The 25,981-nt window shown below is 43.7% G+C and overlaps 1 protein-coding gene across 3 annotated transcripts in view; it reads left to right on the top strand.

The window, feature by feature from the left end:
- The window catches only part of PDHX (pyruvate dehydrogenase complex component X), an 88,805-nt gene that overhangs the window by 24,874 nt on the left and 37,950 nt on the right, over positions 1–25,981 (top strand). For all 3 annotated transcript variants that reach the window (XM_053258587.1, XM_053258573.1, XM_053258579.1), the window contains 3 exons: positions 4,860–4,960; positions 15,911–16,107; positions 20,981–21,079. In XM_053258587.1, coding sequence (XP_053114562.1) covers positions 4,860–4,960; positions 15,911–16,107; positions 20,981–21,079 — 397 coding nt within the window. The remainder of the gene's footprint in view (positions 1–4,859; positions 4,961–15,910; positions 16,108–20,980; positions 21,080–25,981) is intronic.

Here is a 25,981-nt window from a genome sequence, read left to right as displayed (position 1 = left end):
GCATTCTTATCACTCCATGCTGGCCTTGCCAACCATGGTTTCCGCTTTTACTCAGACTATCAAAACACATATATAGGAGACTTCCTCCATACCAGGATCTTCTAATCCGAGACAGCGGGTGAGTTTTGCACTCAGAAGTACCTACTCTAATGTTAACAACATGGATGTTAGACTTCTGAACAGGATTATGTTAAACCAAAGGAAGCCTTCCACCAGAAGGAACTACTCAAGTAAGTGGAAGCGCTTCACGGCTTATGCGGCCTCTTGAGGTGCCTGGCTGTCTAAGGCTTCAGTGCGCAAGGTCCTATGGTATTTGACTTCATTAAAAACATCAGACTTGTCTAATATCTCCATTAAAGTTTACTTAGCGGCTGTCTCGGCAAAACACCCTGGATGGGATGGAAAAACGGTATTCTTCCACCCCAGCTGCAAACGTTTTTTAAAGGGTCTCTCCAACCTCTATCCTCCGGTTAAGCAACCTCTAGAGCCATGGAGTATCTCTTTGGTTCTTTCAGCCCTGACAGAACTGCCGTTTGAGCCTATGGCTACAGCTGACCTGAAACATGTCTCCTTCTTAGTGGCTATTACAGCTGCCTACAGAGTGAATGAGTTGACTGCGTTGAGACTGGATGCACCTTTTATACGTTTCTATAAGGATAAGGTCTTACTACGTCTTGACCCTTCCTTCCTACCAAAAACTGTGATAGACTTTCACACATAAGCCAATATATAGTACTACCTACCTTCTTCAGCTCTCCAAATTCAGCTCTTGTGATGGCCTTGCACTCCTTAGATGCCAAAAGGGCTCTTCTGTTCTACCTATCAAGGACGAAGCTCATAAGGAAAACAAAGTAGTTGTTCGTTATAAAGGCGGATCTCAAGGTCAAACACTATCTAGGCAGAAGTTGTCCCACTGGCTAGTGGAACTCATCCTACTGACTTGCAAGCTGCAAAAGGTGCAGTCTCCAAAATCCATAAAAGTGCACTCAACCAGAAGACCATACTCAAGCAGGGAATATGGTACCTTGGCAGCTCACCTGTTGGGCATTTTGTTCAAGGACATTTGCAGAGCAGCAACACGGTCTTCTGAATTGTACTTCATAAAACATTCCGCCATTGACTTGTGCTCTGTGGCAGAGGCAAATTTTGGGAGAAGTGTCCTAAAAAGGTTGTTACAGTGATTCTACTACTGCTTCCTCCTCCAAAAGGAGCTAACTAAACACCCATTCTAATGAATTCAGTGGATCACCCTCCAGATAAAGAGGTTGCTCACCTGCAACTAATGATCTGGTAGAGATCCATTGATATATGATCACTCCCTAATTCATTTGTGGATTAAAGATGAGAGATGAAGTGAGTCGGAAGATGCCTAGAGCACCACTGGAGGAATACTAAGACAGAAGCCGACCGAGCATGGTTGCTTGCTCATGTTCGGGAGTATATAGTGGTGATAAGGGTGGCAAAATCTTCTCATTTCTCCTCACTTATTGCATCAGTGGATTCCCACCTGGTGGCCCTTTTCTAAATCACCTGTTCTTTGCTGGGAAGGGTTTATTACGGTGACCTTCCGCCTGGCCGCTGTGACATGTTTGCTAGGTTTTTCGCTGATAAAGTTGCTCACCTTCGGTCGGAGTTGGATTCCAATTGCTCAGTATCCGTTGAGCTAATAGAGACTGGCAGGGGCGTAACAAGGCTGGAGTGGGCCCGGAGACAAAATTTTAAAATGGGCCCCTCGCTGATACACACAGACACAGACACACACACACTTCATAATATATAGTCATGTAACTTGCCTCTGGGGGGGCCTCGAGGCGTGGGGGGCCCCAGGCAGCCGCCTCCCCTTGCCTAATAATAGTTACGCCCCTGGAGGCTGGGTCTTGTGATACTATCTAGGATACCTGTGAGCTTGTTGATGATGTGGACAGGATTCTCACCAGCGTGGGCACAGCGACCTCTAGCCTGGACCCTTGTCCTTCCTGGCTCGTTAGGGCTGTGAGGGGGAATGTTCTCTCCTGACTTCAGGAGATGGTTAATTCCTCTCTTCGGGAGGGGTTTGTCCCATCAGCCCTTAAAGAGGTGGTGGTCTACCCTCTCCTGAGGAAGCCTTCTCTCGACCCTGACAATCTGGATAACTACTGTCCTATCTCCAATCTTCCTTTTCTTGGTAAGATTTTGTGCTCAGTTGATGAGAGTCTTGGAGGCAAGTGATTTCCTGGATCCTTGCCAGTCAAGTTTTAGGCCACAGCACTAAAATGGCATTGGATGCCCTGTTAGATGACCTGTATCGTAACCTTGATGTGGGAAGCTCACCTCTCTTGGTTCTTGATCTCTCAGTGGCCTTTGATACCATTGACCATGCTATCCTTCTGGAGCGCTTAAGTGGGCTGGGGCTTGGAGGCACTGTTCTTCAGTGGTTCCAGTCATACCTCACTGGGCGATTCCAGTCAGTGTTGATTGTAGGTGAGTGTTCTGTACCCTGGCCCCTTTCTTGTGGGGTTCCACAGGGCTTGGTCCTTGTTAAAAAGAATGGGAGCATCTACATCAGGCCTGCTCAACTTCGGCCCTCTTGCAGATGTTGACCTACAACTCCCATAATCCCTGGCTATTGGCCACTGTGGCTGGGGATTATGGGAGTTGTAGTCCAAAAACAGCTGGGGGGCCTAAGTTGAGCAGGCCTGATCTGCATGAAGCCTCTGAGCTTGGTCATCTGTCGGTTTGGGGTGAGTTTTCATTAATATGCTGATGATACTCCGCTTTATATCTCTACCCCTGGCCAAACAGGTGATGCTGTTTATGTGCTGGCTCAAAGCCTAGAGGCTGTCAGGACCTGGATGGGCCAAAACAAGCTCAGGCTCAGTTCCTCCAAGACGGAGTTGCTCTTGTTCAGTTTGTGATCTGGGCAATTGCCGTGTGTGAGTTTATCTCTTGACGGGGTTGCACTTCCCTTGAGAGAGACAGTTCGTGATCTGGGGGTCCTCTTGGACTCGCGGCTCCTGCTTGAACAGCATGTGGAGGCCGTGGCTAGGGATGACTTTGTCCAGCTTTGGCTAGTTCGCCAGTTATGGCCTTTCCTCGACCAGCAGGCCCTGGCAACAGTAACTCATGCATTTGTTGCCTTTCGTTTGGATTACTGTAATGTGCTCTACCTAGGGTTGCCTTTGAAAATGATTCGGAAACTTCAACTAGTCCAGAATGCAGCGGCCCACATCCTCATGGATGGCCGTAGATTTGATAGTGTCACACCTCTTTTACAGTTACTGCTCTTCTGAGTCCAATTCAAGGTGCTGGTTCTCACGTACAAAACCCTTATGGGCTTCGCACCTGTATATCTCCGGGATCACCTCTCTCGGCCAGTTGTATCCTGTCCTGTGAGGTCTTCTCAGCTGGCCCTCCTTAGTGTCCTGGGCCTGGTATAGTACGTGGTGCCTGGGCCCGTAGGAGGGCCTTCTCTGTGGCCACCCCTCTTCTTTGGAACACTCCCCCACCGTAGATTCATTCAGCCCCCTCCCTGGCTGCTTTTAAGGCCCTTCTTAAGACATACCTGTTTCGCTAGGTCTTTGCCCTTTAATAATTTATTTAAAAAATTGATTGTTGTTGGTATTTCTGTTGTTCACCGCCTCGAGTCTTTGGAGGAAGCAGTATATAAGAAGTTTCAATAAATAAATATCCATTAGACCCTCCCAACCCCCCTCTGCAGTAGTGGGCAAGTATTCTACTGGAACTCACCTGCGTATACAGCGTAGGTTGCTGGTTTTGGTGGTCTTCGAGGAACTGAGGTACGTGTGCTCCTCCTGACTTAATTAGCCAAGAAGTCATGTGGGGTGGGACGTAAGTGCTGAAAAGGAGCTGTGGTACTCTACACCAAGAGGTGTCCGCACAGGCGCAGAACCTATTCTAACGTATATCAATGGATCACTACCAGATCATTAGTTACAGGTGAGCAACTTGTTTTTAACCAGCAGTTTGCACTTTAAAACTGTTCTAATAGTTTTAAACCTACATTTAAAACTATTCCAGTTTAGAAATGTGCATTCTTTGTAGAAACCTTCTGCCATACAAAGGTTTTAACTTTTAAAATAATGTAAATTTATAAAAGGATTCTGTTTTGACAGAGTTGGAGTTGAAAATGAACATATAAAATTTCTCTCTTTCTCACATGTATGTGCATGTGCACAAATTTTGTGAGAGTGAGAGCACTAGAGTCACTTTTGAACAATGGGCATTTTCTGTTTACATTACCAATACCAATAGCTGTACCAAACAGCTTATTACTTAGGCAAATGGTGGTTATCGCTGGATCAGGGTCCCCCAGAGTAGGGTGCAACATACACATAATAATAGCCTGCCTTTTATAACTTTTGGGCGTCATCCTCCTGGTTCTACCCCTTTTCTCAGACTGGTGCTCCAGACTTGGAAAGGACTAAAGCTGCAACTGACCTGGCAATAGGAGAGTTGAGGGTGCCCAGCAACTGGCCTGTAGGCTTGGTACTAGAAACAAATTCTCAGTTTGTACATTGCAACCTAAATGCCCTCAGTGGTGATACCAGTGGTGGACCTCCTGGCCTGGGAACTGCTACAGCTCAATTTAAGCTGATGTCAAGACTGGAAATAAGACTCCAGGAACAAATGCTTTTATGGCATTTTATTTTCCTGCTTTTCTATTACGGTATGTTAAAAGGTGGCGGTCCTATACCATGCATATTGGTCTTGGGAGTGCACTCCCTTACATATTCAATATCGAATTTTACATTTTAATTCAGATTTTAGTGTTTCTAAACCTAATTTTGAGGATGGTTCAATGTTTTCCTATATAGAAATTCATTTCAGAGCATCTAGAAAACTCTCTTCTCATTTTACAGGAGAGGCGGTGAATGTTGGAGATGCATTGTGTGAGATTGAAACGGACAAAGCAGTGGTTACCATGGAGTCAAGTGATGATGGTATATTGGCTAAAATAATGGTATGAATAACTTTCTTGATTTGTATTACAGCTTTTTGGTTTGTGAGCTCCAATAGATTCTCTGCTATGTCTTCTTTGTAAGGATTCTTCAAACTTTATATAAGAACAGAGCGTTGGTTTCATTTACCGTGAAGGCTTCTTCTGGTTGCTGGGCCCGAGAACACTTTTGGATTATCCTTCCCGTAAACTCCAAGGCAGGACAGTTGATTGGATAGCATTAGAAAAGCTATGCCTACTTGAAGCTGAGGGGGATAACCCCGCCCAGTTCTTTTTGATCCGAGATGCGGAAGGTACAATTGTTAATATCTAAGAAAGGTACAAAAGTATGATAGTTATTATCTAAGAAAACTTGAACGTTAATACACAATACAGGAAAAAACAGTAGGCCAGGATGAGCAAGATTAACACAGAGCCTGACTCTGTCCCCAGGAGACAGTACTACTAAGTCCCCAGATGGTCTACCAGGAATAGGCAAGCACGTCAAGAGGGTGGGTCGAGGTGTCCTCGGGCCTAGCAACCAGAAGAAGCCTTCACGGTAAGTGAAATCAACGCTCCATTCTCAGTTGCTGCGACCCAAGAAACCTCTGAGACATACAAAGCTAAGACTTGACTAGGGAGGGATGTCCTTGCCTACTCCTGGGGAACCTGCTGTAAAACATGCCTTCCAAATGCTGCCTAGCTGAGGCATGTAGGTCAATTTTATAATGCTTAACAGGTAGCTGCCCTACAAATCTCATAGACTGGGGCGTTTGTAGAAAATGCGGCAAAAGCGGCCACTTTCCAGGTGGAATGAGCAAGGACATGAGCAGGGGGTCTCAAATGTTGAGTCTCGTAAGCCAGCGCTATACAAGCTCTAATCCAGTGTGTGATGGTAGAGGCTGAGACGGCAGACCCCATGGTACTTGGATGAAAAGATACAAATAGGGTACCCGTGGTTCTAAACTCTGCAGTCCTTTTAATATATCGCTTGAGACAGTGGCGAACATCCAAATTATGCCATTGTCTTTCTCTGGAATGGACTGGATGAGGACAAAAGGAAGGTAGAAAAATGTCCTGCGAGTGGTGAAAAAGTGTAGCTACTTTGGGTCAGAAGGAAGTGTCTGAAATTAGACAAACCAAATCTTCCTGGAATATGCAAAGAGATTTGCAAATGGAAAGAGCTCTCATCTCTGAAATACGTCTAGCAGACATTATTGCCACTAGAAAATCCAATTTGAGTGATAGCAGTCTCAAAGATATGTCTGTGATTGGTTCAAATGGTGGAGATTGTAGGGCCTTCAACATGGTATGTAGGTCCCATGATGGGAACCTATGAATGGTTGGGGGAGACAGCATGGTTGCTCCTCGAAGAAAGCATCATAGGTGCGGGTGATTCTGGCATGCCATACCCGAAATGCTGGAGATGAGCCCTGCTAGCAAAGCTGCTTGCCTTTTTAGAGTGTTTGGGCGCAGGCCTTTGTCTAGTCCGTCCTGTAGAAATTGGAGAAGATGGTTCAAGGAGACGTTGGACTTGGGAACTGAATGCTTGGTTAACCAACGCAAGAAGAACAGCCAGGTGTATTGATCTATCCTACTCGTCGAAGGTCTGCGGGACGCTAGTATCGTTTGAAGTACCTTCTTGGAATAGCCCTGCTGACCTCTCCGCTCAGTTTTCAGGCAGCTAGTCGAAACCAGGCTGGATTGTGGTGCTGCACTGGACCCTGAGTGAGAAGATCTTTGGATACAGGGAGGACCTATGGTTCTTCCATTGCCAGATGAAGAAGCTCTGGGAACCATGGGCGTCTCAGCCAGAATCGTGCAACTAGGATGACTGTTGCATGCAGCATGCCAACTCTTCTTAACACCCTGGCTAGAAGAGGTGTTGGTGGGAATGCGTACAGCACCCCCGAGGCCAGGAACTGGAGAGGGCATCCACTGCTTCCGCCTCCTTGCAGGGAAAGCGGAACATGAACCGAGGAGTCTTGGTTTTCTTTGTCGTTGCAAATAGATCCATGATCGGCCTTCCCATGCGTGGTATAATCTGGCTGAACACCCGTGCAGAGGGACCATTCCCCCAGTAGTAGGTCCTCCCGTCTCAGCCTGTCAGCCACTAGGTTCTGTTCTCTATTTACATGATGAGCCATCAATGATCCCAGGTTGACCTCCGCCCAGGTGATCAGGAGGGAGGCCTCCTGATGTAATTATCTGGATCACGTTCCGCCTTGCTGGTTTACGTGGGCCTTTGCAGTGGTATTGTCTGTTTATACGAGGACATGAGCACCCTGGAGATGATGTTGAAAAGCCAACAGGGCCAGATGAATTGCCCGCAGCTCTTTCCAATTGATACTGTGGCTTCTTTCCTGGGCAGACCATGTCCTTTGGGAAGATAGGTGGAGGCAATGAGCCCCCCAGCCCCTGTTGTTTGCATCCGTAGTGAGGATCACCTTTGGTGGATCCAGGAACTGTTTTCCCTGCAGAAGGTTCTGTGGCTGCAGCCACCAGCTGAGGGCGATTCGAACATTTTCTGGAAGGTGTAGCCGTATGACGCATTTCCTGGTTATTGCTCTCTGGTAAGGCAAGAGGAACCATTGGAGTGCGCGGGAGTGAAACCTTGCTCCAGGACTGCTTCAAACATCGTGACCATGAGTCCTAGGAGCCTTGCCAAGGTAGACAGTAGGAGAGTGAGGCTCTCGAGTGCTTGACGGATTTCTGAGGTGATCAGCAAGAACTGATCGTGTGGAAGAAGACAATCTATTTGTGTGTCTATGAGGACACTTAGGTGTTGCAGGCGGTAGGTCGGTGATAGCTGGCTCTTTTTTAGGTTTATGCAGAAGCTGTGATCCTAGAGGGTGCATAGAGTAATAGAAGTCTCAATGCGCTGCCTGCACCAACTTGGAGAGAAGAAGCAGATCGACCAAGTAAACCAGGATCCTGATCCCCTGGAGGCGGAGATGTGCCACCAGCAGTGCCAACACTTTGGTAAAAACACGCGGGGCCATCGACAGGCCGAATGGGAGAGCTATATACTGCCAATGACGGCCTGCATAGTGGAACCTGAACAATGACCGACTGCGACTGTGAATGAGGATGTGGCCTCTGCAACCGATCTTAAGGTCTCCATTCTGAACTGTTCCCTTTTTACCCATCTGTTTAGGAATTTTAAATCCAAAACCGCTCTTTTTGTCCCGTACTTTTTGGGGATGGTGAACAAATAGAATAGATGCCCTTCTCCCACTGATGAGAGGGAACAGTTTCCTCTGCGCCAATTCCTTCCAGATGGAGGATGACTCAAAGCAGTTCGGAGTGTCTGGTAACAGAGGGTATACGGGGAGTAGGAAGGAACCTGTGAGGAGTGGGGGCTACTAATTCTATTTTGTAACCGTTCTGTATCACCTCGAGAGTCCAGTTGTCTGAAACAGAGGATCTCCAGATGTGGAAATGCTCTGTCAGATGACCACCCAACTTTAGGATCGGTGAGTCATTGCTGGGCTTTGGGTTGTTTTTTCTGGAGGAAGGATTGCCTGGCAGAACCAGTATTCCTGTAGGAGCCACGCTGTTTGTTCCAGTTAAATCTCTGGGTTCTGAAGTCCCGACCCCGACCCCTGAAGGAATCCACGAAAGGGCTGAAAGGAGGACTGCGGTTGTTGTAAAGGCCTTTTGAAAAAAGGCTTATCAGACCTTCGTGAGGCTGTAGACATGGTACGCCTTTTGTCTTTCGACTCTACTAGCACCTCTTTAAGTGCGTTTTCTCTGAATAATTTAGTGCTGTCATACGCCACCCTGGTTAGGTTCTTTTCTGAGTGGCGTTGACCTGCCAATGTTTAAGCCACAGGTGGCGGTGGCCCAGGACCGCAGCAGCAGATGCTTGTGAAACAAACCTGATTGAATCTAATGTGGCGTCGGCCATAAAGGCCTGGGCTTTTTGTATTTTTAGCAGCTGCTGTCGAAGCTTTGTAGGATCAGAAGGCGTGTCATTCAAGAGGTCATCCACCCACAGCAGGGAGGCCCTGGCTACCATTGACGCTGCAGCCCATGTGGTCAGTGATGTATTATCATGGACCCTGCAAAAGGATAACTCTGCCTTTTTGTCAGCAGGATCCTTGAGCGTGACCTCACTGTCCTTTGGGACTAAGGACCCACTGACCAATTGGGCTATTGGGGCATCTGTATTGGGAGTCTTCAAAAGATCCACATGCTCTTGTTGGTAGGAATAGAATCTAGTGGCAGCAGACAGGGTCTTTCTACTAGCTGCTGGCAATGCCCACTCCTGTTTTATCACTTCAGAAAATAGATCTGGTAAAGGCAGAAGCATGTCCCTGGGAACTGCTCTGGGAAAAACTAGGTCCCCTTTTACGGACTGAGTGGGATCAGGGCCGGATTAGCTTGCAGGCCAATTGCCTTGATGACCCTTGACATCAAGGGAGAAAAGTCATCTGCAATAAAAAGTCATTGGGAAATGTTGCAATGTTTCACATCTCTCCCCCCGCCCAGACCATTCACCCTCCTCTTTAGGATGGGAATCTGGATCCTGATTGTCTCCCTCCAGTTTTCCCATGTCATCCATGGCTTGTGCCTTCAAAATTAAAGAGCGCTGACCCTGAGATCTGTTTCTTTGGCAATAAAGGTCTCAGGCAAAGGGGATCTGGGTCCCCAGAGTCTTGGCCAAACACTTCAGTTGATTGGTCAACCTTGGTGGCAGACGCCATATCTTTGGACTTTTAATGTTTTTTAAGGTGCTTAGTTTTGGCCTTTGACTTCTGTCTGAAGAGGATGCTCTTCTTCTATGCTTTTGGGATCCCCTTTGTTTCTTAGCAGGTCTAATTTGGTGAATGGTATCGATTATGGCGTTCTTAAACCATGTCTGCCACTCAGTGTGGACAGACTTTGGCAAGGCAGAAGGTGGGATAGTGGAAATAGGATTGGATGGTTGCTTCCCTGCTCTTAAAGTGCCCTTAAAAAAAAAAGTTTGCAAGGCGGTGCTGGTAGGTTGAGGAGAAACCGCGCTGCTTTCACCATTTCCCACCAAATTTGGTGAGGTATCCTGCACCATCTTAGATGGGGCCTCTGCCACCATTTTAGGTGGAGCTGCTACTTTAAGGGACCCCAGAGCCCGAATTTCAGCCAGTGTTGGGGGTGGGTTTGTCAAGGGGTGCTTCTTTCCCAGGATGACCCATGTTTCGGGGGAATCACGGGACTCCACTGACATCCCAGTTAGCTGGTGGGAATGGACTGACGAAGAGCGGGTTAGGCACAGTTGCGGTTACGGTGGGTGGCTTGACTCTGGGCCTTCCTCGGATGCTGTTGCTGCTGAATCAGGAGCGGGCGCAGATGCAACCAGTATGAGCGGGCCCGAAGGTGGCCATATCTGGTGCAGAAAAATGCTGTGATTCCTCCAAAAAAGGTTCTGGCTGCGGCGGGGTCAGGTGCATGAGTGGCCTAAAGGCGGCTGTGGTGGACAGGAAGAGTTCTGGCTGCGGTGAGGTTGGGTGCACTCACGGCCCAAAGGCAGTCGTGGCCAAGAAGGCAGCTCCCAACGGCCATGACCCCCTTGGAAAATTAACATGGGAGCCTTTTCCTCTTGGGAGCCGAAGGCAGATATAATTAGCCCGTCCCAATCGCCACATGCAGCGAGGGAAGGGTAGTAGAAAGCAAAGGAGACAGAGCGGGAAATAGTAGGAAGGATGATAGTAGGGGATTTTTTGTTTTGTAAGAAGAGGTTTGAAAGGTGGAAAGGAATCAATAAAAAGGATCAGAAATGGTAGAAAAGAGATTTGGCAGTAAGTGAGAGAAGTCAGGAGGAAAGGGAAACGCTGCCTGGAACTTTCGAGGACAGAAAAGAACTGGGCGGGGTTATCCTCCTCAGCTGCAAGTAGGCATAGCTTTTCTAATGCTATCCAATCAACTGTCCTACCTTGGAGCTCACAGGAAGGATAACCCAGAGGTGTCCTTGGTCCCAGCAACCAAGAATATACACATCTACTTTTGTATTGTGCAGTGTATATATCCTAAGCTGCTACTGTCAAACTGGATAGATTTTTATCTGAAGATTGTGTTTTCGCTTTCAATTCCATGCAGTCTCTTGGCAAATCTCTTGCTTCTATATGAAGCCTAAGGGTCAAAGTACACATTATAGAAAGTACATGCTCAGTGCTTCTGTGCTTGGGTCCCGTTCCCCCACCTCATCGTAAGTCACAGCTGGATTGGGATGTGTGTGTGTTTAACGCTAGCCTCCAGCTGCTATTTGTCAGAGAAAAAAAGGCTTTCATGGCTGGTAATGGGATCTTTTTTCCCTGTGAAGGTTAACCCAATCCAGCTGCTATTTAGAAAAAGCAGCATAGAAGCACTAAGCACACACTTCTTCTAATGTATAGTTTGAGCCTTAATTTTCTACTTTTTGTGTATCTGTAGAAATTCACATATATATTAAATAAATAAATAAAAGTAGATGTTGGACCAATCCTAAGGAAGGTAAGACAATGCAGAAAGAGGCTTACAAATGGCTAAAAAAATTGAACTAATGATCTACACCATCAAATGTGCATGTGTAGTCCTGTGCCCTGCAACCTGGTGCATATGCCACTGATTTGAACTGGGAAAACTCTACATTCAGTACAGTGGCTATAGTGATGAGAACATGAATAAGCCGATTTTCAACTGAAAGTATTGCTTAACCCCAATGTGGTTATCTGCTGAATTGAGGAAGCCCAGTGATCAATCGGTGAAGGAACCAAGCTACAAGGAGGAGTAACAAGGAATGATTGCTTTCAATATGCTTATTTGTTTGTTATTTCTCTGTGTAAACTGCCCTGAGCCATTATTGGAAGGTCAGTATAGAAATCGAATGAATGAATGAATATGCACAGCAGAAAGGTAAAGGGGAAGAACTATCTATATTAATGAATGCTGTGAGTACAAGGGCTAATTGCTGCAAACTTTGCAATTACATTTAGATTCAAATAAGACATCATTAAATAGGCTTCCCATAGAACTATTATGGAAGCAACGGTCCACACTGGGTTAAAGACAAAATGTAAAATATTTATAAAGGTAACTTATTTTTACTGTAGTGCTCCAGGTTGGCCCATTGGCATCAGCTTGTGATTGATCTGCCACCTAAATGGTGTGACTATGCAATTCTTTCGGACACAAGATTTCTCTCGTATTAGAAGCAGACCTGTGTCTGGTAGTAATTCTGTTTTTCACACCACCTGATTGCTGTTAGGAAAAAATGACCTATTTGTATCACCAGTATGATGGGTTGTTATAATCTGGTACAGAATGAAAAAGCGACAACATGTTTTTATTGGAGTGAAAATAACTTATTGTGTTTACCATTCTTTATTATAGCTAATATTATATCAAATTATGTATGGCATGGGCGGGGAGGGAGGAAGGAGTGTGGTGGGGAACAGCTAACCAAGCAAAGTAATATGCAGAAACCTTTCTGTCAGCATATCTTGTACTCAGGCAGTATTTAAAATGGTATGATAAAGAGTACTAATGTTGCACATTAAAATCCCATTAAGGCAGTGTTATGTTATGCAGTCCCTTCTGTAAATTCGTGTCACATCACTGATCTGGTGTTGAACTTGCAGTCGGCTGAAATTTTGTGCTTGTGTGTGTGTTTCAAATGGGTTTCAGAGACAACCAGATGCATGAAAGGGATGCAAGATACAAGCCTGACTAGTTAAGGGAGTAACCAAGCAAGAAAATGCCTGCTGGAGGTATTGGATAATGGGGAGCTCATTTTGTAAGGGCATGAACATCTTTGACAATGTAAGATGTAATGCTACAGTAAATGTAATAGGATCCTTTTTCACAGGGTTGATTTTATCAGTTCTCTTGTATTAGAAGAGCTTTTCTTGAAGCCAAATTGGTCTGCTGCACATGGAAACCTGCTTATTACCTCTTGTACATGCTTATCTTGGGAAACATTTTCTTTTAAAGCAAATACTAGTCTAGTGGACAAACAGGAAACACATAGAAGAATTTGGTTCAATTTCCAGACCATTCTGAGATGAGACCATGCTGGCATTATCTCCTCCTCTCACATTCCCTTTTCTTTTTCTTTCTTTCTCTCTCTCCCCACCCCAGTTAGTAGTGTAGTTAATGCAACTATTATCACCATCAGCTTAAAACCTCAGAACACTGACTTGAATTGATCAAGATAACTGAGCATGAAGACAGGTTCCCCCCCTCTACCTTTGGGAAAACAAAACATATGAGAGTTTTCCTGTACCTCCCCACCAGCATCAACGTTTGGACTTTCAATGTATTCTCCTAATTTGGCAGTGGTTTTCCTTAGCTCTTACAGGTGAAACTCGGAAAATTAGAATATCGTGCAAAAGTCCATTAATTTCAGTACTGCAAATTAAAAGGTGAAACTGATATATGAGACAGACGCATTACATGCAAAGCGAGATAAGTCAAGCCTTAATTTGTTATAATTGTGATGATCCTGGCGTACAGCTCATGAAAACCCCAAATCCACAATCTCAGAAAATTAGAATATTACATGGAACCAAGAAGACAAGGATTGTAGAATAGAACAATATCGGACCTCTGAAAAGTATACAGTGTACTGTGCTTGATTGGCCAGCAAACTCGCCTGACCTGACCCCATAGAGAATCTATGGGGCATTGCCAAGAGAAGGATGAGAGACATGAGACCAAACAATGCAGAATTGCTGAAGGCCGCTAATGAAGCATCCTGGTCTTCCATAATACCTCATCAGTGCCACAGGCTGATAGCATCCATGCCACGCCACACTGAGGCAGTAATTGCTGCAAAAGGGGCCCAAACCAAGTACTTAATACATATGCATGCTTATACTTTTCAGAGGTCTGATATTGTTAATTTGCATTACTGAAATTAATGGACTTTTGCACGATATTCTAATTTTCCGAGTTTCACCTGTAGATAATGTGGTGCTCATCACTTAATGCACAGGAAGCGTGAACCAGTCAGTAGCTAAGTCCTGGCAGCTTTAGCTATACGTGCTTACTTGGCACATGCCTTTACTCTCTGAACATTTAACTACTATGTTCCATAAGCCTGGTCAAACATAGCGTGAACTTCCCTTCCCCCCTCTTCCTCTTGTAGAAGGAGAGTGAACAAACCACAGTTCTTCATTACGTACAAACTCCAAGAATTGTGGCTTGTTAACTAATTATAGTAGAATAAACTGGATCAAACCCTGGTTTGATGTCCTCGTTTTGTTCTAGCTGTTGTTAATAAACAGCGTATATTTAGGGCTCCAGGTGTCCTGGCAAAAGAGCCTTGTGGTGCTGCTGCTCAGGTCTCTGCAGAGGAAATGGGCAGGACAAGACAACCAGAAGGGGTACCCACTCCCCCATGCTTCTTCCTCCCTTGAGGCTTTCCTCTGCTGTACTGTGTAGGGGGATGGGGCTGTAGCTCAGTGGTAAAGCATCTGTCCCAGGATGAGTCTCCAGCATCTCTAGGTAGGGCTGGGAAAGGTGAGCAGCGATGCCGGCAGCCGTGCTGTTCCTGTGAGCCGCTTTTTACCTCTCTTACCTCCCCCGCCCTGCTCTCCCTTACCCTGGAAGCAGGGGTGGTGTCACCATTGGGCAAATGGGTTTAAAGAACCCGGGCTGCCGCCCCTCAGGGGCCACGCATCACGGCCCCAGACTAACCCCCTTGCATCTGACGTCAGACGCGGGTGTATTATTATTATTATTATTACTACTATTACTACTACATTTATATCTTGCTCTTCCTACAAGGAGCCCAGAGTGGTGTACTACATATGTTTCTCTTTCACAACAACCCTGTGAAGTAGGCTAGACTGAGAGAGAAGTGACTGGCCCAGAGTCACCCAGCTAGTATTATGGCTGAATGGGGATTTGAACTCGGGTCTCCCCGGTCCTAGTCCAGCACTCTAACCACTACACCACGCTGGCTCAATTTTGCTCCCAAATGGGACCAGCGCTGCATTCACAGTTCAGCCAGAGTGCTTTCCCTGCCTTTTAAAGGCAGGTAGAGCTGCTCCTGGCCATGCTGCAAACTCAGCGCTGGTTGATTTAGCTCCTAAACGTGGCTGCACAGCCCCGTTTGGGAGTTAGATTAGCCAGCACTGCATTAGCAGTGCGGCTGGAGCGGCTCTCCCTGCCTTTAAATCGCTCTGGCCGTGCTGTGAATGCAACACTGGCCAACTGAGCTCCTAAATGGGGCTGTGCAGCACCGTTTGGGAGCAAAACCACACCCCCACATCTGATGTCAGATGTGGGGGTGTGGCTACACACTCCCTGCATCTGACATCAGACGCAGATGGCGGGGCTGAAGGAGGGGCTGTGACGGAGGCATCACCCGGGCTGCCGCTGGCCTCGCTCCATGCCTGCCTGGAAGGGTCCCTCACCTCTTGTACTTGTACCCCCTTTATAAGTATATTGGCTGCATGTACTGATCAAACCAGCCAGTCGATTCAACTGAACCGGTACGGAGCAACATGGTTCAGTTAGAATTGGTTTTAATACGAATCGAGCCATGTTTTTTGGTTCATACACACCCCTACTGGATAGTGGGAGGAGGATAATATCTTTCCCCTTTTCCTTCCTCTCGAAACATACCTGTATAGTGCCGAAGGGGAGATATTTTTAAGTTTATGGCACATTTCTCACTCCAGAATACTTATTGTAAGCTGTTGGATCTCTGAGCAGGCCAATTCCCTCCCCTCATTTTCCTGTGTTTTAACTAAATCGATGAACATGCAGGGAATTACACAAATCACATAATTAGAAAAGCCGGTGCAGAGTTTGAGTAAGTTGCTAAATCTTCATTTTTTGACTTGAATTTATTTAGTTCAAGAGTAAAACTGTAGCTCTTGTCAGTGAAATATTAAAAATGTCTGAAGTTATTTAGTCTAGACAATGTTGAATTACATTTAATGTAACAGCCTGATTTTTATTTTCTTCTTTTATTTTCTTCTTTTCCTTTCCTTTCCTTTCCTGTAGTCTGAAGAGGGAAGTAAAAATGTGCGTCTGGGTACACTCATTGGCTTGCTGGTAGAAGAAGGACAAGACTGGAAACAAGTTGAAATACCAACTGACACAGGGGATGCACCTTCCTTGTCTGTGCCAGCAGCAGCAGCAACTGCTCTTTCTCTCACACTGGTGCCTAAAATTGCTGAAGATCACCCTGGAAAACTACAGTAAGTTGGTTTTTTTGTTTTGTTTTGTTTTTAAATTATGAACCAACACTTTCAGTGCTGGGTTATACTATATACTGTAATTTTGGGTAGAAACACCACATCAGCATAAACATTCCGGTAATTTCTCACTCCAGAATACTTAATGTAAGCTGTTGGATCTCTGAGCAGGCTAATTCCCTCCCCTTATCTTCCTGTATTTTCCTGTGTTTTAACTAAATCGATGAACGTGCAGGGAATTACACAAATCACATAATTAGAAAATCTGGTGCAGAGTTTGGGTAAGTTACTAAATCTTCCCATTACACTTCATAAGAAAGCTTCTTTTATTTATTTTAAAGCACATTATAAACTTCAAATTGCACTTATTTATTTATTTATTTTATTTTATTTTATTTTTTATTTATTTAACACATTTTTATACTGCCAAAAACGCAAGTTCTCTTTGGGTTTCACTTCAAAGGAAACCTTCAAAATCTGAATTCTCACTCTCTGAAATAAAAAAAGGTTTAACAAGGTCTCATCTAATTTTTCAGGATAGTCTCTATCTTCATCATTTTCATTCTATTGTGAAATGTTATTTGCATCACTTTTAGCATTTTCAGATTGTATAATTCCAGCTTCTGTGAAATCAGAAATCACTGAAGTAGTTTTAACAGCTTTCCATGCTTCTGAAACCAATTTTGCAATCTTGCCATAGGTTGCTTTGCTCATTTCCCTGCCCTTTGTGAATGTATGCAGGCCTTTCCTCATCCTTTCACATTTCACATTTAAATGCCTTGTTCATGGATAAGTCTAAGGGCTGTAAGATTTTGGTAAAATCACTAGGAATCACAACTAGTGTAGCTGATACCTTTTTGTATTCATTTTTAACTGAATCCAATAAATGTGCACACATCAAGTCTTTTATTAAAATGCCATGTGGTTGGAAAAAAAGCTCCTTTTCTTTTCCGCCAAATTTCATTAAGCCATTCAAACATTATGTCTTCGCACATCCACCTTTTCTCATTAGCACGAACAATAACATCCGAAGGGAAATCGCCTTTAGGGATAGATTTCCATTTAAAAATTAGCATTGGTTTTAGTTTGTTGCCATTTGCGGCGCAGGCTAATATGCACGTGAAAGATGTCTTATTTCTGGTTGTCACTATGGAAACTGTTTTTTCTCTTTTTTCTTTCACAGTCCTATTCAGGGGACAGTCAAACGTCAGTGGAACTTCATCCATATTTATTATTTGTGATTGCACAAATTTTCCCTGCTCAATACTGTTTGAAACAAACTTTAAAAACACTGATATTTTTCCTGCCAGTCCTTCAGCAGCTGCTGTCCCATTGTTTTAGTGCACACAGATAAATTCTTTCGCCTCATAAATCTATAGCACCAACACAGGCTACCTTTAAAGACAGTTTTCCCATTTGTTGTGCCATTAATTTTGCTTGTAGGTCGATTTTCACAGTAGAGACTGGCAGTCCTTTTTCTCTCTGCTCTTTAATCCACTCCTCGAGGTTATTCTCCAGATCAGGCCAGGCTGCAACACCACTTCTCCTTGAATGTTTTGATGTTGGCATACTTGCTAGGTCATTTTTTTCCTATTTTCACCTACAAATGCAGTGTTCATCCACTTCAAATTCATGGGCTGCAACTCTGTTTCTGATCTGTTCTATTCTTAGCATAACTCTCAGCTTGAAACTAGCAGTGTAGCTCTTACACTGTTCGGGTGCTGCATTGGCAGAAGCACTTTTCCGGCTTGCCCCTGAATTAGCATGTAAATGCTGCATCAGTGTAAATGCTGCAGGCAGTGATAACTTTTAAAAACATACCCGCCATGGTACCCGCCAAAATACAGTAGTTTGGCTCTAGTTCATCTTTGGTACTATTCCACTGGAGTCTCTAGAACTGTAGATAGAATGTTGACCCAAATTTATTAGGCACCTATGGGCAAGCCAGCTTAACCTATGCCACAGAATTGAAATAGGTTATCACTCAACTTAACTTGTTTCACAGAATTGTTATGAAAATTGGTGAGAAAAGAATTGCAGGACACACTGGACCCCTCCCAAATTGTCCGGAAGAGTTATCTCCATCCTACTCTATGCAGATGCTGCTGCTATCCTCTCAAGGACCCCTGTAGGTCTCAGAAGGAGCTGGCAACACTATCTCAGCATTGCAAGACTGAACAACTGGAAATAAACTACCAAAAAACCAAGGTCATGGCCTTCGCTAGAAGACCGAAGATCCACTGTTGGAATATTGATGGGCACAGAATTGAGCAGGTCGCCTGATTTACATACCTGGGGATGGTCCTTCATGCCTCTGGCTCAAGAAGGGCCCACTGTGAACATGTTGCCCTAGCAGCACAGAGGAGCTCCTCTGCCATCCTGAAGTTCTTTCATACTACATAGTGGCCACTATGTACCTGCAGCACTCAAATTATATGAAGCCAAGTCGCTGGCACAATTATTATATGGCATCCAACCAGGACTTCCATCCAATCTCACCATACTGGAGTGTGTTCAATCTAAATCCATGAGAGGGACCTTACAAGTGCCCTGCTGGGTCTCCAGTGCCACCCTACGGCTGGAAACTGGCATGATAAAAGTGGAGGCAAAGGTTTGGATGACAGTTCTCAACCACTGTCTCAAACTAAACCTTTGTCCACGGGGCCTGGCCCCACTAACCCTGCAAGACAACTTTCAGTCCTCATAGAAACGGGCACTCTACAACAAAGTGGCACAGCTGGGCTTCTCTCCGTCCCTTCTGCTTGCAGTGGGCTGGGACAAGGTGAAAACAGCCATCAAACAGAAGATTCTGGACACAGAACATCAGGCTGATTTAAATAAGGCGACAGGCTTTCTTCCCCTGGACAGTTGTAGGTTTATCATCTCCCCCTCTGCATATCTGGCACAATTGGAAATACCAAGCCATAGAAGGGCGTTCACCCTTGCCCGGTGTCATGCCCTTCCCTCTGCCATTCTTGAAGACAAATACAAGAAGATCCCATTCATGGAAAGGCTCTGTCCTTGTGACTCTGGGGAGGTGGAAACCATAGACCATGTGCTCCTTTTGTGTCCCTTCTATAAAGACAGTTGGGACAGGCTCATCTCTCCCCTGTTTCTTAAATACTCTGATCGCTCCAGTCAAGTCTACGCCAAGATGCTGCTCTCCGATGACAATAGGTCCTTCACATACAATGTTGCCAGGTTCTGTGGGGAAGTGTGCAAGATCCGCAGGGTCCTGATTGCCAGTTAATACCCCTGGCAACAGATTTATGACTATTGAGCATTTTCCTGCTTGATTTTATAATTTTAATCTGCATTTTACTTCATAGCTTTTATATTGCTTTTATGTAGCTTGTATATGTTATTTTACCCATTTCATATTTTTAGTTGCTCTACTTTTAAGGATAGTTGTACATTTACTCTACTAATCTTCCCACAGTTTTTAGGCTTAGCTGGTAGTATTTTATTTTACTAATTAACTTACAGTTTTTAGAGTTATATTTTACTATTTTAATCATATTTATATATTTCATCTAGCATGAGTTTTATTATATTGTATCTGTACTTTATCCTGTGCTGGTCTTTGACCGTAATAAAGATGATTGATTGATTGATTGATTGGCACACTGGACACTAATAATTGATGCTGTAGAACTTGTGTTCTACTAGACTGTTGGTTTTTTCAAGGATAAATGTGATATTAGAAGAACTAACTATAGAATAATATGTTTAGTCCTACTACTGTAGAAGTTCTAGCGTATGACATTTGGGAACTGTTGCTGTCATGCCTGCCTTTCCCAATTCATCCCAGTACACCCCAGGTTAAATCCTGGCTGTCTGCAATGATTGTATCACTGTTTCTACTGACAAGGAAGACTCCTCCAATTAAAGGGAAAGGGTCATTCTGGACAGGGTTTCCTTAGTGTCCTCGGGTCATTAATGTGATCACAAGAGACTAGGAAATACTTCTTGACAGTCACTGTCCCAGGCATATACAGAAAGGGCCAGAATAGACAAAGTGTCATAGGACTAAGATTGGAATATAGATTTCCTCTCCTTAATTAACAAATGCCAAGATAAGCCAAGGAACCAAGGACATACTCCCTCCTATACATAAGACTTTTAGAGTCAATCAAGTGAGTCATGCTGAAAACGAGCACCTTCATTTTTGCTTTCTCACCTTCATTTTCCCTTTCTTCATTTTCCCTTTTCTGCTACCTTTTATTTATAGTTTGGCTATATGCAGGTTTGCACTAATTTGAGTTAAATTTCCCAATTAAGTCTAAGCCTAGTCACGAAAGGTGGTAACAACCACATTTCAGAGCGAACCTGGTAATTGATTTTGGTGGTGAAGGTGTGTGTAGCCAGAGATCTGATAAAACTGCACATTCTAAATACTGGTAATCCATTATGATCAAATGAAAAGCATGGAAATAAAACTAATTATATAAGTTTTGGTTCCTGCATGTTAAAACTTTTCTGCATGCTTTGTCACACCTTTTGTGACTCTCTGTTGTGGTTTTTATTCTGTCTCTCTGATGTTTTTATCCATTGACTTCTTAGATATTGTATTATTTTATATGTTCATATTTTTAAATCATCATAAGTTGCCTTGAATCCATATTGGAGAAAGGCAGGATTTTAAAAAAAAGTATTAATAAAGATAGTCAGTGATAGGAGATGACCCAACTCTATGAAGTAACTTTTAGTGATGAGGCAGCACCTACACTTCCTCTTTCAGCACCTAGCTGGTCTACGGCAGGGAGATACCTAGAATTGGAACTGTATAAGAAGTTGTGTGATATTTAAACTCTCTCACTGAAGTGGCCACCTTTTTATATTCACTGTTTTAATCCAACTGTTGTTCTGTTTTAAGGTTTCGTTTAAGTCCTGCTGCTCGCATTATTCTGGAGACTCATGGACTTGATGCAAGCCATAGCACTCCCTCAGGCCCTCGGGGAATCTTCACTAAAGAGTATGTCATCTGTTCACTTTTCTCTCTGTCATATTCCATGTTTATCTTTCTCCTTAAAATTGTTATGAGAAGGATATGTGCTAGGTGGATGCTGGGATTGATTTGATGTCTATTGAAATGGATATGGAAAACTATCTTAGAAAGATTGTCTAATATTTATTTTTGTTAGATTTTTAGGTGTTGCTGAGCTAGGTTAAATTTTCTGTTTCCTTGAATAGGGTTCATTTTACATTCATTGTGAGAAATGTAGGTTAAGGTGCCCTGGTTGAACTTGAACCTCTACATTAAATCAAGGTGCAAAGTAGTCCAGCTTCTGTTTTGTTCTCATTGTGGCCTAATTTAGATACAACAGAGAACTGTGTAGATGTTGTATCAATTGTAAAGGCAACTCATTATTGGGAAACTTAGTAATTATGTACATGGAATTGTAATTTATGGTATGTAACTAGTTCATGGCAGGTGGAAGCCTTCCGGGTCACCAAGATATCTAATTAGCATTTCCTAGTAGCTATGGAGATGTGCAACAGGTTTTGCGAGCAGGGGAATGAATGATTACAGCTAAATAAATGCCTTTAAAGTCCACACACCTATGCTTTTATTACTTCTTTTAACAAAAGAAATTGTTTTGGAAACATCATTAAAGGGCAGAAAAGCAACCCACTGCTTAATTATCAATGGGGGTAAATAGAGGGGCACATTGCTTTCAGAGGCTGTTTAAAAACAAAAAGATGAAAAGAAATGTTCTAGATATTTGTTACTCAGTATTTCTCTTTGGATAAAACATCTTGAAAGAGTGTTGTCTGGGAAAATGCATTATGTACTGTGCCAGCAAAAGCCAAGTGGCTTAGGTATCAACTTTTCTAGTTAACAGCTGTTCATGGAGGTACAGCATGCCAGATTTTACTGTAAGTACAAACTCCTTCCTGAGCCATAATAGCCTTCCCCAAACCCCCATGGGAAACTAGTATAGGATATCCCCATAGATATATAGTATAGGATAACCTGGCAGTGAAAAAGCCTTTTGAAAGGAGGAAAGACAAGTGAAGATGTCCCTCCCTCCACCTGCCCTAGACTGCAAGGTTTCAGTGAAGCTGTTTCCAGCCACTCTGTGAAGGCAGAGCCTTTCTTCTGCTTCAAAAGCACTATACACATATTGTCTGATTTTACAGATTACAATAGCCCTTTAAAATAAGTGGAATATAGGAAGCTGCCTTATTCTGAGTAAGGATGCTTGATCAGTCTAGCCTCAGTATTGTCTACACCAGGCCTGCTCAACTTAGGCCCCCCAGCTGTTTTTGAACTACAGGTAAAACTCGGAAAATTAGAATATTGTGCAAAAGTCCATTAATTTCAGTAATGCAAATTAAAAGGTGAAACTGATATATGAGACAGACGCATTACATGCAAAGTGAGATAAGTCAAGCCTTAATTTGTTATAATTGTGATGATCATGGTGTACAGCTCATGAAAACCCCAAATCCACAATCTCAGAAAATTAGAATATTACATGGAACCAAGAAGACAAGGATTGAAGAATAGAACAATATCGGACCTCTGAAAAGTATAAGCATGCATATGTATTCAGTACTTTGTTTGGGCCCCTTTTGCAACAATTACTGCCTCAGTGCGGCGTGGCATGGATGCTATCAGCCTGTGGCACTGATGAGGTATTATGGAAGACCAGGATGCTTCATTAGCGGCCTTCAGCAATTCTGCATTGTTTGGTCTCATGTCTCTCATCCTTCTCTTGGCAATGCCCCATAGATTCTCTATGGGGTTCAGGTCAGGCGAGTTTGCTGGCCAATCAAGTACAGTACACTGTATACTTTTCAGAGTTCCGATATTGTTCTATTCTACAATCCTTGTCTTCTTGGTTCCATATAATATTCTAATTTTCTGAGATTGTGGATTTGGGGTTTTCATGAGCTGTACGCCATGATCATCACAATTATAACAAATTAAGGCTTGACTTATCTCACTTTGCATGTAATGCGTCTGTCTCATATATCAGTTTCACCTTTTAATTTGCATTACTGAAATTAATGGACTTTTGCACGATATTCTAATTTTCCGAGTTTCACCTGTACAACTCCCATAATCCCCAGCCACAGTGGCCAATAGCCTGGGATTGTGGGAATTGTAGGCCAACATCTGCAGGAGGGCCGAAGTTGAGCAGCCCTGGTCTACACTGACTGGCAGCATCTCTCCAAGGTTTCAGGCTGGAGTCTCTCCCAGAACTACTTGGGGAGATGCCAGGGAGTAAACCTGAGACCTTCTGCATGCAAGCAGTTGCTCCGCCACCTTGCTATGGACCCATCCCTTAAGGGGAATATTTTACAGTAGACAATGTTCACATGTAGTCACCCTTCCAAATGCAAACCAGTGCAGACTCTGCTTAGCTAAGGGGACAGTTCATGCTTGCTACCGCAAACCTAGCTCTCCTCCCTTGAGTATTATTATCCCCATATTGCAGATGGAGGGCTAAGATGAGAGGGAATTGCTTGCCTAAGATTATTTAGTGAGTTTTTAGCAGATATGAGCTGGGTACTTCCCAATACTTGTTAAGACTCTGTGCTCAACTAACTCTAAATGTGGCTAAGTTCACACAGTCATCAAATATATTGATATAAGTGTTCTTGGTCTGAATTATTTCACTGCAAGGGCAGGGTGAAAGCTTCCCCACATAATTGAAACATCATTGAAAGCTTCCCCACATAAAAACCAAAACCAAACTCTCTGCACATCGACACTAGATAGTTCTACTTAGCCTTCTCCCTGATATGCTTACTTTATTTGTTCAACCCTCCCACACACAAATGCGTGGTATGATCCAGAGACTGTTACACCATTTAAAACAAATGCCTCATCAATAGCTTGGCATGGGTTCAGGCACATCAAAGGTAAAAAGAAAAGGCAGGATTGATAATGTTTCTGTCAAAGGAGAAAACCTAGTGAAGCAAGGGTCTTAGAAAATGTGTCCAATTATACTGACTCTAATGGGCGGTGTGGTGATGAAACATTTGCAACTCTGGTGCTGCTCTTATTTAGGTAAGAGGAAGTGCATGTAAGCACATGGCAGTACATGTAATGGATTCCATGAGAAAAGGTGAGATGAGGGAACTGGTATGGTGTGGACATGCCTAAGAGTGTGATCTGCGAAGTCCCTGGGTCTTTACTAGGAATTCACTGGTTGGCAAGCCATTATTCTCTGTAGCAGGGGCATAACAAGGCTGTAGTGGGCCAAGAGACAAAATTTTAAAATGGACACCTCGCTGATACACACACACACACACACACACACACACACACACACACACACACACACTTCACAATATATAGTCATGTGACGCCTCTGGGGGGCCCCTCGAGGCGTGGGGGCTCCCAGGCAGCCACCTCCCCTTGCCTAATAGTAGTTACGCCCCTGCTCTGTAGCTTTCCTAACCACATGTTACTGTGTTAGTCACTTGTGGCTCATTGACAGTTAAAAGGGGGTTGGGGCTGAAATTATGTTCCAATTTATGAAGGTCTCCCTAGCCAGGAGGCTGCAGGCAGTTAGTTCTTGCTACAGGCAATAAAGGCAAGTGACTGTCAGGAAGCCTGTGCAGAACTGATGATTCTGTTACTGATGATTCTGTAAAGAACTAAAGCTGAAAAGATTGAGATATAGGTGGACTCCATTATCCGCAGGGCTTCTGTTTCCGCATATTACTGCGGATAACGAAACTGTGGATAATGAGTCATTGAGTCTATGAGAATTCAGGGTTTAGGTTCCCAGAATCAGAAAATAAATACACCCTAACACCCTAAAAGATCGAAACAAAGTGCCCTACTGTGCTCCACAGGTCTTCTGGGACCTCTAGGAACCGTGGATATGTGGGATTTAACTCTTTTGTATCCATGGATAATGGAACTGGGTGTCAGTTCCACCCATGAATACGTGAAACCACAGATACAGAATCTGCATAGCATATAACGAGGTTCTCTTGTTTATCAGATGATGCCAATTTTCAGTTCTAACTAAGCCTAACTTAATACCCACCATACATGATGTGAATTATTTCTCTGCTTAGTCATATGAAAGATCTGTACCTATCAAGTTTATTTGTTTTGCTACAGAGTATTGTTCTTTTTTCTTTTGGTTTCAGGTTTCTGCACCTTGTTCAGTTAGCACCTTATTTCTCACTTTTCTTTAAGACTAAACTGATTATGCAAAACACTGAGAAGTAATTACACAGTGATTATGTAATTGCTTAATAAATTGTCTTCAGGGTTGTCTTCAATTATTATTAACCAATAACAGTATGGTACTATATGTGGCACCTTAAGTGGCGCAGCCGGGAAATGCTTGACTAACAAGCAGAAGGTTGCCGGTTCAAATCCGCACTGCTACTATATCAGGCAGCAGCGATATAGGAAGATGCTGAAAGGCATCATTTCATACTGCACGGGAGGAGGCAATGGTAAACCCCTCCTGTATTCTACCAAAGAAAACCACAAGGCTCTGTGTGTACCAGGATTCAAAATCGACTTGACGATTTTACCTTTACTGTATGTGGGCTTTATTAAAAAGCAAAGCCTCAAATGCTGTACATGATATGTCTTGCAATTTATCTTTGCCTTGGCTGCCTCTTTAATAATAAATACATCAAAATTCAATGTTCAGCCAGTTTCTTGGAGCATACCTGGGAATTAAGTTCAGTTGCTACCCTGATCAATTTGGTACAGCAACCATAGGGTAATCTTAAGAATTTGCCTTTATGCGTGTATTTTAATTGATTTTTCCTTTGGGATTGTGAAATGCAATTGGATACATTAACAGAGGAAACAATGAAAATAACTAGGCCCAGTTATTTTATTTAGCAACTGTGATTCTCAGTTGATATAAAGGATATTTTAATTAGC

This window comes from Hemicordylus capensis, chromosome 1 (assembly GCF_027244095.1).
Source record: "Hemicordylus capensis ecotype Gifberg chromosome 1, rHemCap1.1.pri, whole genome shotgun sequence".
Classification (NCBI taxonomy): Eukaryota; Metazoa; Chordata; class Lepidosauria; order Squamata; family Cordylidae; genus Hemicordylus; species Hemicordylus capensis.
The sequence above is the reverse complement of the archived record's forward strand: the minus strand, read 5'-3'. Positions and strand labels throughout refer to the sequence as shown.